This window comes from Neovison vison, chromosome 6, assembly GCF_020171115.1.
Source record: "Neovison vison isolate M4711 chromosome 6, ASM_NN_V1, whole genome shotgun sequence".
Taxonomy (NCBI): Eukaryota; Metazoa; Chordata; class Mammalia; order Carnivora; family Mustelidae; genus Neogale; species Neogale vison.
In genome coordinates, this window is record NC_058096.1 from 220,191,140 (window position 1) to 220,206,189 (window position 15,050).

At 51.3% G+C, this 15,050-nt stretch overlaps 1 protein-coding gene across 1 annotated transcript in view; it reads right to left on the reverse strand.

Moving 5' to 3' along the window:
- Nucleotides 1–3,924: 3,924 nt before the first annotated feature.
- LOC122910809 (long-chain-fatty-acid--CoA ligase ACSBG2-like) overlaps nt 3,925–15,050 on the reverse strand; it is a 31,915-nt gene continuing 20,789 nt past the window's right edge. Inside the window, exons 7-14 of the mRNA XM_044255443.1 lie at nt 13,432–13,581; nt 10,950–11,126; nt 8,988–9,169; nt 8,612–8,845; nt 6,997–7,214; nt 5,700–5,839; nt 5,282–5,528; nt 3,925–3,998 (exon numbers count right to left, since the gene is read on the reverse strand). Coding sequence (XP_044111378.1) covers nt 3,925–3,998; nt 5,282–5,528; nt 5,700–5,839; nt 6,997–7,214; nt 8,612–8,845; nt 8,988–9,169; nt 10,950–11,126; nt 13,432–13,581 — 1,422 coding nt within the window. The remainder of the gene's footprint in view (nt 3,999–5,281; nt 5,529–5,699; nt 5,840–6,996; nt 7,215–8,611; nt 8,846–8,987; nt 9,170–10,949; nt 11,127–13,431; nt 13,582–15,050) is intronic.

Consider the following 15,050-nt stretch of genomic DNA (forward strand, 5'->3'; position numbering starts at 1 on the left):
ATGTTTTGAAGGGAAGAGTTTTTAAATTCGGTGAAGTCCAGTCATGTCTTTTCATTTATGCTGTGTACTTTGCAATCACATCTAAGAAATCTTTACCTAATCCCAGGGCACAAAAATTTTCTCTTTACCCCTAAAGTTTTGTAGTTTTGGCTTTTATATTTAGGTATATGATACATTTTGAGTTAGTTTTTGCGTGTGGCATGAGATGAAGATGTCTGTTCTCTTGTGTTTGCTTTGGGCACCTTATTGCGGCGTTGTTCATTACCAAGACTGTCCTTTCCCCCAGTGAGCCATTGGGGCACCTTCATCAAAAATTAGTTGGCCATAAATGTGAGCTTTCATTTCTGCACTCTCTGCGGTATTGACCTTGAACCACACTGTCTTGGTCAGTAGCTTTACAGGAAGCTGTGAAGACGAAAGTCTTGCATCTTTGTCCTTTTATTAAAGGCAAGGATCTGGTGGATGGCCGGGCAGGAGGAGTAAGTCATTACGGGAGACACAAGGATTACAAGGACTCTGAACAGGCAGGCTCTTTAGGGCAGCACGGGACGGCTGACGGAGACGACTGAGTTCAAATTCTTAACCTCAGAGCATGTTCAGAGAATCCATTCAGCGGAGGCTATCGGTGACTTCTTAACCTCCTCCAGCTGTAGGTTGCTGAGTTATAACAGTTATAACATGGTGTGAATTCACAGCCTTTCCAGATCTTTGCATGAAAGTTAGTGCATTATTTGAGTTAACGGTACCATGAGAGTGGAAATATTGAAATGGTGTTATTTGGGAGGAAGATTGTATGACTTTCAGTGCCTCAAAATTTTATTTATTTATTTATTTATATTTTAATTAATTGATTTCTTTTTCAAATTTTTATTTACATTCTGGTTGGTTCACATATGGGGTAGTTCTGGTTTCAGGAGTAGTATTTATCACTAGATTAATCACTTACATAGAATACCCAGCGCTCATCACAGCAAGTGCCCTCCTGGATACCCATCACCCCGTTTGGCCCACCCCCAACCCACCTCCCCTCCCACAACCCTTAGATTGTTCTCCGTGGTTAACAGTCTCTTATGGTTTGCCTCCCTCTCGTTCTTTTTTTCCCCCCCTTCCCCACATGTTCATCTCTTCTGTTTCTTAAATTTCATATATGAGTGAAATCAGATAGTATTTGTCTTTCTCTGACTGACTTATTTCACTCAGTATAATACACTGTAGCTCCAGCCATGTCCTTTTCCTCTCTTTTTTAAAAGATTTTATTTATTTCATAGAGATCACAAGTAGGCAGAAAGGCAGGCAGAGGGAGAGACGGGGAAGCAGACTCCCTGCTGAGCAGAGAACCCGATGCGGGGCTCGATTCCAGGACCCTAAGATCATGACCAAGCTAAAGACAGAGGCTTTAACCCTCTGAGCCACCCAGCCACCCCTCCAGCCATGTCCTTATAAATGATAAGATTTCATTCTTTTTGATGGCTGAGTAATACTCCATCATACACACATGCACGCACGCACGCACACAGACACACACACCACACCTCCTTTTATCCATTCATCTGTCTATGGACATCTGGGCTTTTCCCATAGTTTGACTATTGTGGACATTGCTGCTATAAACATTGGGGTGCAGGTTCCGCTTTGAATCACTATGTTTGTGTCCTTTGGATAAATACCTATTAGTAAAATTGCTAGGTCATAGGGTAGCTCTACTTTCAACTCTTTGAGGAACCTCCATACTACTTTCCAGAGTGACTGTGCCAGCTTCCATTCCCATCAACAGTGTAAGAGGGTTCTTCCCCTTTCTCCCTATCCTTGCCAACATCCATCATTTCCTGACTTGTTAATTTTAGCCATTCTGACTGGTGTGAGGTGGTATCTCATTGTGGTTTTGATTTGTATCTCCCTGATGCCGAGTGATATTGAGCACTTTTTCATGTGTCTGTAGGCCCTTTGGATGTCTTCTTTGGAGAAATGTCTGTTCATGCTTCTGCCCATTTCTTGACTGGGTTATTTGATTTTGTGGGGGGTAAGCTCTGTGCTGATGTCTCTAGAAAGTCTCATTCTGTGAGCGTCTTGCCCTGCACATGAACCAAAGTTCTGCCCAAATAAAGCTGCCGTGCCCCTGTGGTCACGCTCAGGCCCCCAATCCCTCTGACGTCGCACAGCTTTCTCGGAAAGAATCCGACAGAAACCATGCTGTGTTCCTTATAGTGCACGAGTCAGGAGGTGACGAAGACGTTGACCACCAGGTCAAGTTGGCATCTCTCAGGTCCCCCCATCTTAAATTGATCTTTCCTGCTTTTACAACTGATCACAATTTTGTCGGGAGGTATTATGAGATGACACCAATTATCTTCCCTAGCATCAAAGCTCCAGCCAGCGACCTCGGTGTCCACTGACAGCTCCTGATTGTCTCCCCATCCCTCCCATCATGATTGCCAAACAGAGACTTTCTCATCCCATCATTCCTTCTGTGTTATCGCGTCATTGTATGACAGTAATGACCACCAGTTCTTCCGTGGGAAAACGGCCTCAGAAGGACGTGCATCAACAGCATGAGCTGAAGCAAGAAGGCAAGCCGCACTGTGTTTGACTCAAGGGGGATTCGAATTTTTCAGCATGTCCACAGATGACCACAGGTGTGTGCTTGGGGGCATTGATTTGGGGGTTACAAATAAATTTTAATGAGCAGGCAAACTTGCAAATATAGAAGCTGGAAAATAAAAAAGAAGACAGACTATATTTGCATATGGAAAAAAAAACTAAAAACCTACAAGGTCGCTGAGGAAGGTCATCAGATATGCCATTATCCTGTGTGCATTGCATTTGTGTTTTGTTTTGTTTGGCAAGGAGAAGGTCTTCATATGTTTCTCATTGATTTATAATTTTATATTTTAAAAAGAAAAGGGGCCCTGGACTACGTCTGAGTAACGGAATCTTAAAAGACTGGAAATTTTCTTTCTCTTGTCCTTGTAGGCTGTCCCTCTCTGGGCTGGGAGGTGTCCCTTCCACTGATCTTTCGGGGACCAGCCATGTGGATTTGCCGTATCAGGGTTGGTCTGCTTATACGTGACCTTTGGAAGAACAACAAACTTCTGTCTTAAGTTGCTTTATTTTGGGGCCTTGGGACAACAGCGAAACTCATCTGCAAAGACGGGGTTCATCAGGAACCATAGCTGTTAGCCAAGACTGAGGGGGCTTTGACGGTGATGGTTTACCTGTAATGAGGGGTTTCGGGCCTCAGACGCCCCATGCCATCTGCCTTCTCTGTGCCCCCTCACCTGGGAAGGTGTGAGTCTCCAATAGCTATCTTGTCAGATGGGATCTGTTTTTACAGATTCCCACCCCATCCAGACGCAGAAAGTTGAACTCACAGAGCCCATCAGAATTTGAAACCAGAACTGATTCCAGAGTCCAAACTTCTCAACAAAGGACAAAGGGTCTGAACCTGGGGCCACAAATCCGGACATGGGATGCTGAATTGCTTTATTATCAGAACTTGTTGGAAGGGCTTCACAGTTGCTTCCAGGAAGATGAGTCAGTTTGGGGACCCACTTCTTCAAACGCGTGAAGGCTTTTCTTTCTGAAGCCTCCGTCAGTCCTCTGGGGAGAAAAGAAAATCTGACTGGAACCATCTGATGGGCCAATGTGCCTCAATCCTTGGGTTCCTGGCAAGTAGCACTTTTCCCCACCAAAGTTTCTGACAAAGCTACAGTATAACATCTGGGCATTTTTCTGGAAGAAGAAGCAAGAGTTGAGCCCCAACCTAGAATCCCCGCCAAGAAAATGCATGTCTGTGTGTGGGCTCCCAGCTCTGCTCACAGACCCGCCTATACGCAAGGGGACCACCCCTGTCGGACCCATTCGAGGCACAGCCCAGCAAAGCCGGTCTCACCGTTGGGACAGCCAAGAGCAGCTCCACCAGGGAAGTCAGTGGTAGAATTTCTCAATTTGCTTTTTGTACTTCTGGGTGATAAAATGTCTCCTAATCTTTGTCGTCGGACCTGTTGAGAAAGGGGAGACCAGTTCAGAGGTGGGTATGAAATCAAAGTCCACGTGTCCCGTGTGTGGGCCGCAGGGTCCTGTGGCAGGGGTAGGCTGGGGCGGGTTCTGCCGTCAACTCCGTGCATGCCCCGCCTTCCCCATCCATGTGGGGATGGCAGAACCTGCCCCTCGGCTGGGGCTGTGGGGTGAGGACTGTGGGAGCAGGGAGGTAGACAGCGTGCTGACCTCTGTGGCTCATGTGGCCTGTGCACCCCATGAAGGGGGCACACCAGCCCCTGATTTTACAGGTGAGGAAACGGGCTCAGAGAGGGCCAGTTGCTCTGAGCTGACCCAGCGCGTATACGGTAGTGGCAAGACTTGAATTCAGGCCCCGATCCACGCCCCAGGCTACTCCCAGGCTCTGGGTCACCATGGGGCTCAGGCTTCCCCAGCTGTGTCCTGAGGAGCCCCACAAGGACTGTGTTTTCAAACTGGTTGGAAGAACCAAAGATCGGAGGGACAGTCACTTGGAGGAGACAGGATTTGAGCCCAAGTTGTTGGAGGTCATGTGCTCGCCTTCACCCTAACTCTGCAATCCACGTCATCAGATTAGAGCTGAGTGCTGAGAGCAAGCCCCAGGAAGGACGCTGAGGGAAAGCAGGACCCCCAGCCACCCTGGCGTGAGCCCTCCCCTGGAGGGGCAGACAGACCGAGATCAGTGAACACGTAGGGTAATCCCAGACTATGACGTGGCATGGGGGCAAGATGGCAGCAGTGTTGTAGTGGGGAGGGTGAGCTGTAGAGTTGCTCCACTGAGGGCAATGATGAGCATGTTAGGTCAGAGAAGGCTGCTCGAGGAAGTGGCCTTTAGTGTGCAGCGTGGACAGTGAGAAGGAACCAAAGAATTGAGTTGGGCGGGGGGACATTCCAGGCAGAGGGAGTAGCAGGTGCAAAGGCCTAAGGCAGAACTACACCTGGATGGTTGTGGGAATAGTGCGTAGGCCTGTGCGGTTGGGCCAGAGTAAGTGAAAAGGAGACGTCAGCAGGAGAATGGTCATGCACGGCCATAATGAGGCATTTGGCTTTTATTCCAAGAGCAGGGCATGGGGGAGAAGGGACACGTGTGTGTGTGTGTGTGTGTGTGTGTGTGTGTTGTGGCGGGGGCAGCTATGCACCAATGAGCTGAAAGCGGACCCTCAGATCCCCAGTAAAGGACACATCTCCTCGGTTCCCATGTGGCCCTGGACACTAGCAAGGGACCAGCCTCCAAGCGCCAAGGCCACCTGCTCTCGGGGCTGCTCACCCAGCTCTCCATGTAGGACAGAAAAGTCCTTCTCCAGGATGGCCCACTTATGGATCCTCTGCGCGTTGGAAATGGCTTCCTGATTCACAGCATCTATGCCTCGCTGGATGGCCTTGTAGACCAGGGGGTCCTGCAGCTCCAGAATCTCAGAGACGGTGGACACGTGGCTTCCCAGGTTCCGGCAGAAGTGGATGGCCTCCAAGCTTAACTTGTCCAGTGGCTCTCCGTTCGTCCTGTCGACCTCACACTGGCGCAGGACACCCTCGTCACCATACCCAGTGACCACACACACTCCCTGACCACACCTGAGGACCAGGAAGTGGGTGTGCCCTCTGGACACCACAGGCTGTGCCCTCTGGACCCTGGGGCAGAGACTCCTCCCGCTCCTGCCCATGCAAGGACAGCAAACCCATGTTACCTTCAACGTCAGCAGGATGCTCAGAAACTTTGCTCTGTCTCCCACTAACACGGCATTACTGACTATGGGAATCTTCTCTTTAACCAAGTTCTCGATGGGAATAGGGGCCACGTTCTCACCGCCAGCCATAATAAGGATTTCTGGAACAAAGCGTGGCTCGGTGAGGGTTTGACTGTGACAGTACAAAGGGCTTGCCCCCACCCTCACCCCCCCCCAGGATCAGAGAAAGATATGGACACAGATGACCACTCACTTAGAAAACCCCAGAAGCAGAGAAGGACCCCCGCCCACAGCAAGCACTCCCACCATGCCCTTCTCCAAGCCCCAGACCCAGCATCACTGTGGTCCTCCTCTTCCTGTCTCCTTGAAATGCCCATCAAAAATGCCCAAGTCCTGCGGACTTCACTTGGACAGCGCCCTGTGAATCTACTGCCTGTTTCTTGGGCCTCTGTACCCTTTCCAAGCCCTCCGAAAAGTCTTGCTTGGAAGATAGCACAGTGCTTCTGGCATGCCCTGTCTCTGTCTCCAGATTTTCCTACCATTTGGCAACCCCGAAAGAACCTTTAAGAGAATTGTGTCACTTTCCCCCACCCAGCCTCTCAAATTCTCTAAGAGCCCCTCCCCCTGCCCCAGATCTGTTCTTCTCTTTCGTCTAAGGATGCTGGCTGCCTCCCGCCCCACTCACCCAGACTCCCCATGTCTTAGCCCATGATCTTTCAGCCATCCCTACTGAGGCGGTTAAGAGGTAATAATGTGATGGGGATGGACACCTGTGCTGGCGTCTGCCAGGGACTCAGACATCGAACACTGCTGTTTGTTTAGGGAACCCTTCTCTCCACCTCGAATGCTTGTGGTTTGGATGAGGACTGCCAGGATGAGCATGGGACCAGGTCCGACCAGTCCGCACCTTCTAGTCTCTGCAGAGGTTCATCTCAAGATGGGATCTAGTGAGAGCCAGATCTAAAACTGTGGCTATGCCTTGGTGGTTAGGGTGAGCCTAGACTTTGGCAGCCATCTTGTCACCAAATGGGAAAAGCCTCTCCAAGCATGGCCCCAAAGCACCAAGGACAGCTCTCAGAAAGGGAAGGACCAAGCAATTCCTTTGATGCTATTTTGGCACCTGGGTCCAGCCACGCCTGAAGTGAGACCTCTTGGACTACCCCATTTTTGAGCTGATAGTTCCTCTTTTTCACTTCACCCTATTTCAGAAGGCTTTTCTGTTGCTTGTCATGGAAATGATGCTAACCTAGCCCTCTTACTGAATAGCTACTGCCCACGTCGAGCTCCTGCCAAGTACCTTTGATGCGGCCGGTGATGTAGAGGTAACCGTGGTTGTCTATGTGGCCCAGGTCCCCCGTGTGTAGCCAGCCTTCGTCATCGATGACCTCCATGGTCACGTCTTCCATTTCCAGATAGCCCATGAAGACGTGCCGACCCCAGATGCAGATCTCCCCGACGCCGTCCTTGCTCTGCTGGTACAGCATGTTCTTACATCCAGCCATGATTTTGCCACAGCTGCCGGGGGGCGGGAGGGGGGAACCAGGGATCAGGGAGACAAGGTCACCCACGCGGGGCATCCTGGGTCCACAGCCCTGGCGCCCTTGCGGGATCTGCTGCTCTCACCCTCTCCGGGACCCGGTGGGCATGAGGAGGTGTACCGAGAGTTCCAAGAGAAGGAAATACAAATGGATTTGGAATGGACACAAAGAAGGTTTTTTCCCAACTTCACCCATAACGAAAGGAACATGCAGGAGAGTCATGTTGAGGTACCATTTTTTTTTTACCAACTGCTTTAGCACTGTGGACGGTGTGCATGCAAAACTTTCGCTTCAGCGCTCTTTGTGGAGAAGAAGCCCTAAGTACCCACCAGTAAGGGGACCAGTTTGGTGAATGACGGTGCGTGCATACGGGGGGACCCTCTGCAGCTGTTGAAGATGGGGCAGGTGCTTTGTAGAGGGAACATTCTCTACGAGATGGGCATCTCTGGCCAGCCAAATCCATTTGATTCCTGAGCTTGGATGATGTGAGTCAAGACCGATGGGAAGTTCATATTATGAACCTGGATAATGAAGGACACTGGGCTCTCTGACCTCCTGTGGCCCCCGAGCACCAGATGGCAAGTAGTCATTGAGAGAGGCTGAGTATTGTGTTCATTTTAGCATGGAAAATGCTTTCGTTGGGGAGAAAAGCATAAATGTCCAGGCACTGCTCATACCAGTTTAGCATAAAGACAATGGTGGGGTGGTCTGGCCTCTGGGAGGATGTTAGGGTTCGAGTTGAGCCCCTCTCTCCCGTCACATGTTTTATGGCTAACTCCCAGCCCCTCAGAATGTGACTGGATCTGGGAACAGGGTCATTGCAGATGTCTTGAGTTCAGTGAAGATGAGGTCATACTGGAGTAGGGTGGCCCCAAGTCCAGTCTGCCCGGTGGTGTCCTAGAAAGGGGAAGCCTGTATTTCAGACATGCTTGTGGGGAGAACCACTTGTTGATGAAGGCAGAGATCTGGGGGATGCGTCTAAAAGGTCAGGCTTGGAGCCTGGGGCCAGCTGAGCTTGGGAGAAAGCTAGCAAGGGCCCATGGACACGTTTGAGATGGAGCATGGCAGAGATGAAGGGTCTTTGGAGGTGAACCTAGGTTAGATGAGCCTGCGGGGCGGGGGGCATCTGGAGGCAAAACTCACAGGTGATAATTAGGGAGACCCTAGAACATTCAAAGAGCCCTTGTCCATGGGCTCTTGAACACATGGGGGCTTCCCTTGCGAAGATTTAGGCCTTGGAAGCCAGAGAATAGGCATCATCCTGGAGATGCAGGTCAGGGTTCACCTTAGCAGCGTGGCTTGCCCACCCTCCCCCCTTTAACTCTAGTACCCCATGTTGTTGGAGCACTGGGGGTCTTCCCAGGAGGCTGGTACCTGTGAATCTTGTAGTTATTCTGGCTGAACATGCTGTGGGGTCCTGTGCTTTCCGTCAGACCGTATATCTCATTTATAGGCAAGTCCAGGCTTAGGAAGAACTGAGAGGTCTGTTGGTCGAGAGGCGCAGCCCCGCTGACAGAAAAGTGGCAGTTATCAAGGCCAAGGTCACTCCTGACTTTGCTGAACACCAGGGCCTTCGCCATGCGGTAGCTCCCGGGAGTGTCATGTACCCTATGAATAAGAACGTCAATGCCCTTTGCGTGTCTCAGCAGCCATGGAGCTGAACAGGGGTCGGTGGGCACCAGCTGGAGAAGGCTGAGCCCCCTTCCCCAGGGCCCTCTCCCTGCCTGGCTCCGCTGGACCCTCCACCTACCCCAACATCCTTTTTGTATTGACCTTTAAGCCAATAACTCTTCCCCATGAGAACACCTTCTTCCTCAAGCTTGAGAATTTGACGCTATTTTCCTTGATCATCTCCTGCATCTTCTCCCAAATTCGGGGCACCCCCAGGAAGATGGTGGGCTTTACCTCCTTCAGAGTGCCGATCAGGGTACCCTGCAAGAGACCGAGCTGGGTTAACCAAACCTGCCCCCTGCCTGGAACCCAGATGTCCCATCTCTCCCCAGCCCTTTAGCTCAGCCCTGGAGAAGCTTCTCTTGGCTGATTGGACCAGGGCAAGCACCCACCCCAGGGAGCCAACCCACTGGCAGGCTGGGGGCCAGTCAGTGTTCCCTCTCTGGGTGAAGCGTAGGGATTTGGTGGAGAGCACCGACTGGGGACAAAGGCCGACCCAAGGAGGCAGTGGACTGTGGCACAGCTGTTAAAAAGGATGTAAGATTTGTTCCCAGACAGATCTGTGGGTTCATGCAATCCCTTTCAAAATTCAGGCAGACTTTTCCACAGACTGACAAGCCCATCTCGACATTTATGTGGAAATGCAGAGAACCTAGACCGACCAAAGCGGTTTTGGAAGAGAAGAACAAAGTGGGAAGAATTACTACCCGATTTTGAAATTTTTTCTGCAATAGAGTGATCGGCTGTCCCGGTTTGCTCAGAACCCAAGGAGCTCCTGAAAGATGGGATTCTCAGTCATAAAACCAGGAATGTCCCAGCAAACCAGGGCAAGGTGGGCACTGTGTGCCAGAATGCCAGAAACGTCCAGTTGGTGTGGTTTGGCTGTAAGGCTGGACATACGGGTTCAATGGGACAGAATAGAAAATTCAAACACGAGTCTCTACATTTATGAGCCATTTGCAGTCCGTGAGGGTGTCCGCGCGACTCAGCGGAGGGGAGGCTAGTCCTATCCTGAAAAGTAGAAGCAAGCGCTCCGTTGAGCGTCTTCTCCCCCACGCAAAAGCGAACTCAGGACGGAGCACAGACCCAAGTGTGAGCACGAAAACTGCAGGGTCCGTGGGGAGCGCCACAGAGACCCCCACGGCCCTGGGGCAGGCCGGGTCCCACGCACATGGCACCACACTCACAAAAGAAGAGAGAAGACTTCATCGGAGTTAAGAATGAAAAGACACGCCCCCGGGAGAGGGCGCTGGCGGCCCTATAAGCTGGTCCAATGCCACTGTAGGAAGAGACGCGGCCACATTTTGAAGTGAGCAAAAGGTTGGCACAGACTCTTTTCTCCCAAAGAAGGTCGATAACCGGTCACCAAGCCTGTTAGGAGGCACTCGTCACCTGCTCCGCACGAGGGCTGCCGCCCCCCACCCACTTGCCACTCTGAAAACAGTCTGGCAGTTTCTTAAAACGTTAAGATACCTTTATCACCCAGCCGGGTTAGTTGTTTGGAAACTGAATAGTTTTCAGAGAGGATAAGGATATGGGCAGATGGCAACTTCTCAGGTCCTGAAGGTGTGTGGGTGCACATGACGTAGTCAGCCAGAGAAGAAAGTATTTATCGAGTGGCTACAATGCCCCAGACACTGGGCACTGGGGTGGGAAGGGGGTGAAGAGGGGCCAAGGGGATAGTGAGGCAGAAAAAATAACGGCAAAAAGAGATGTGGGTAAGGGCATTGAGATGGGTTTGGTTTGGGGAGCTTTTTGGTGCTGGGAATACTGACTATATATAAAAAAAAACCACACAGAAAAACCCACACACACATTCTGCTTTCAAAACAAGTCACATCTTCGTTTTGGATTGTTCAGTGTACAGCCCACACAACCATATGTGGCTGCCTTGATTTGGGTAAAGATAAAAACTAAAAGAATGTGGTTGACTGTTTTCATTGTTCCTAAATGGAATGTAAGATGAAGAGAGAGAAGGAACCCCCAGGATCCAGGGGCTTGGAAACCCAGCCACCGACCCCGGGCTACCCTCAAGCCTTACTTTGAGAGCGTCTGGTTGAGCAAAGTAGGTGAAAGCCCCGATCTTCATGGGTAACCACATATCCATCATTTGAGCTGCAATGTGGCTGAGGGGAAGGTAGCTCACCACCACCTCCTGCTTTTCTGCGGCACAAGACAGGCCACTGTTCTTTGCCACTGCACCTGCCGTCCACGTGATCTGGAACACAAGTCAGGCTTACGATCCAGGGGGGCTCCCCCTGGCCTCACTGGAGGGCCATTTAAATGTGATTACTTACCAAACTCTTACAGCACCTCTGCTGTGTGCTGGGCCCTGCTCTCATGCTTTCCAAACATGAAGTCATCCCAAGCTGGGTCAGTAACTACAATCCTTTATACTTTACAGGTGGAAAAACAGAAGCCCAGAGTGGTTAACGAACTTGCCCCAGGCCAGGAGGAGCTGTAAAAGGTAGTGGGCAGCTTTGGACGTTGAACCGACCCCCGTTGGATCCAACAACAGAGCCTAGCATTGGAATGTCTATATGGAAAGTCAGAAATCTTAACAGATCCAGTAAGTCATCCAGGATCCAATCCTGGCTCCGTTGTTTGCTAGCTTAGCAACCGCGGGCTCTTTGCTCACCTGTAAAATGGGCACAGGGACTCCTTGTGTCCCGCAAACCAAAAGGCCACCCATAATCCCATCACACAAATACCCCACAGTTAACATATGCTTGTTTCTCCTTTTCCAAAATGTGCCTTGATGTGTTGTTTTTGCAGATGTATAATTTTGAAGTCTGTTTTTCTCACTGGTGTCATCCTTTCGGGCGAACAGTTACCTTGTTAATCCTGCCACACAGGCCTCCAGACCATTCCTCCCACACATGAGTCAGGGTCCTGCCTCAGGGCCTTTGCACTGGCTGTTTTCTCTGCTCGGAATGTGCTTCCTCCAGCTTGCCCCGCAACTGAGTCTTTCTCATACTTGCCATTTTTGCTTGAATGCCGTACCACCTCAGAGGGGCCGTGTCACGCCTCACAGACTGAAGTTGCCGTCGTCTAAGTCACTAGGTACCATCACACACCACAACGGTTCATGACACCTTACCTCCTGGTAAGGGGTTTAGCGAGAGGTTAAAAGGTGCCTAGCTCAGCGTGGTGACAAGTGCCCTGGGAACTCGAGCAACTTCGAACTGTTGATGTGTGTGGAAAGAACTGGGATCACTTACTCTGGAAGGCAGCTCGGAGAGGCAGAAGCCATTCTCGTCTCCATCGTACAGATGGGGAAACAGAGGCCCAGAGGAGGGGAGGAACTCGCCCCAGATCACACGGCTGGCAGGTGGCAGGGCTGGGATTCCGAGCCAGGCGGCCTCGCTCCAGGGCGACTCTTGATCGCGGCTCAGGTCGTGATCTCAGGGTCGTGAGACTGAGTCCCAAGTTGGGTTCCACGGTCAGCGGGGAGCCTGCTGGAGATCCGCTCTCCCGCTGCCCCTCCCCCCCAACCCTCTCAAATAAACACGTCATTCAAGAAAAAATGTGTGCTGTGTAGCCAGCCTGCGTGGGTTCAAGCTGCGCCACGGTGCGCTCTGTGTGAGCCGGGCCAAGTTACAGAACCTCTCTGGACTTCAGTTTTCCCAGCTGTACGAAGAACCTGGCAGAATTGGGAGGGTCGCCGTGAGGATTTACCACGCGTAAAGCTCTCCGAACAGGGCCTGGCATGTAGTGAGCGCGACTGTCTCTCCCGCTCTTTTTTTTTTTTTTTAAGCAGTTTATTGAGGTGGAACTGACCGTGTCTGACACCCCCATTAGTCTCCACCAGTGAAACCATCACCAGCCTCAACACAGGCTGACATGGGGCCACCCCTCTGTCATGCCTCCCTCTGCCACCCACCTCCCCCCGCCGCCACCCAAGTAGCCCCAGGTGTGCTTTCTGTTCCTATGGCTACGTTTGCGTTTCTTAGGGTTTTGTATAAATGGGATCCTTTAGGACCTGTTCGCCTTATTCTCCTGTACCAGTGTTCTGAGCTCCTATCACCTGTGGGCTCCGGCCAGACATGCATGTCTCTTTCCTAGACACGTTGCCCTTCTTAAGTAAACAAAACATCAACTTCTGCTTTACTTCCAAGAAGCACAGTGTGTATCTCCTGCTCTTCTACCTGCTTATTTTACTGTCGAACACTGTTCTACGCTCTCTAGGAATATATCCACTCATTTCATTTTCAAAACAGCCCGGGAGGCAGGGGCTGTCATTATCATACCCAGTTTAGAGCTACGCAGACAAAGGCCTGGAGATGTTAGGTGTCTGGCCCAAGATCACGAGGCAGGATTTGAACACAGGTCTGCTCTAAAGCCCCTGATCTCCTCTGCACTGTGCTGCCCTCTTGGAAGTGTTTGGCTGGCTAGGGAGCCCCAGGGGGCCAGACCCCCGAATGCTACCCTGCCCTCAGTGGGGTGAGAACAGGAAGAGCCAGAGGGCCACTGGCCTGGGTGCTGTCACCATTGGCACTGGGTTCATCACCATTGGCACTTACGTTGTCATGGCTAAGCATCACTCCCTTGGGATTGCCTGAGGTCCCAGAAGTGTAGATGATCACAGCGCACTGATTAGCCCTCTGGCTTTCCATGATCTGGTCCAGCTGGGAATCGGGGATGTCGTTGCCCAGGTCCATGAAATCATTCCACTGTGCAGAAGAGACAGGCAGAGAATGGGGACTCGGGATGTGCGGGGGACCCTTGACACACCAGGGGTCCCCTTCCCCTGTCAGGTCTGGTGCCATCAGTTTTTCTAAAACATGATTCCCAGCGAGAGGGAGGACTCAGGGTCACCAGTCGTGGCGCCTCTTACAAAAGCCCTAAGATGTTTGCTTCCCCTCCTTCACTTCGTGGTAGGCTGCTGGGTCTGCACCTGTGAGCGCAGCTGGTCCAGTCACAGTGAAGGTCAGGGCTTTTGCTGGAAGTGCTGGGACTGGAATGAGTCATCCGGGCATGAATGAGTCAAGATGTAGCCCCAGGAGCTGCCTAAGGTCACACAGCAAGTAAACAGGAACTAGCAGTCTAAACCAATACAGTCACACTCTGCTCTTACTGACCTTCCAGAATGATGCCTCGGAAGGAACTGTTGGGTTGTATGGATGGAGTATCACAAAGGACCTGCAAAAGTTCTACCACTGAGCCCCCCACCCACCAGGCTCTGGAGGAGGGCAATGCCCCGAATTCAAGATGGCAGGCGTGTAGCACCTTCCAGAAACAGAACCAGGGGGATGCCAGCCCCATGACATCAGGTCATGTCCAAGGGCATCTCTGCTTGGTTCAGCTGGGAGGGAGTTGCTGGCATCCAGGGGGTGGAGGTGGGGGGCCCGCTCGGCATCCTGCGCAGGACGGCCCCGCGACAAAGAGTTATCCACCCCAAACGTCTGTAGCAACGAGATTGAGAAATCCCAGCGTAAGTGGTGTGGCTAGCAAGAGAGTTTTTTTGAAGTACCCAGACCTCAGGTATTGTTGCTCCGATGGTCACTTTAAACCTCAAAAGGCTATGATTCTGGTCAGTTTTCCTCCTTATTTATTCACCATCCCTGGTCTTAGGATTCGAGTGTTTTCTGGAAGGTATGAACGCTGACAAGGTTTTGGTTGAGCAGAGAAGATCGTGGGCATCTTCTGTCGTGCCTGTGTGGGGGCAAACCTAATAAACGCCGTGATGTTGCGGGACTTCTGATTTGAGTTGTGGGCTTGAGGATCTCATCTCGTGGATATTAACAGGAAAGCTCCTTGGGCCTCACGAGCCTCCTGGCCTGGCTTCCGTGAGATAACCCAGTGTATCCTCACACACAGAACCCGTGCTCTGGCTAAAGCGTGTCTCTTGCTCGTACCGACACGTTTCCCGACTAAAACATGCTAAGGCAGGGTCATCCGGGTGGCTCCGTCGGTTAAGTGTCTGCCTTTGGGTCAGGTTATGGTCCCAGGATCCTGGGATCAAGTCCCGAGTTGGGCTCCCTGCTCAGTGGGGAGCCTGCCGCTCCCCCTGCTAGTGTGTGCTCTCTCTCTCTCTTTCAAGTAAATAAATAAAAAATCTTTGAAAAATAAGACATAAAACACTGTGAGGCAGAGTGCCTTTTCAAAAAATGACTGTGATGGCATTTATGGTTTCACACGC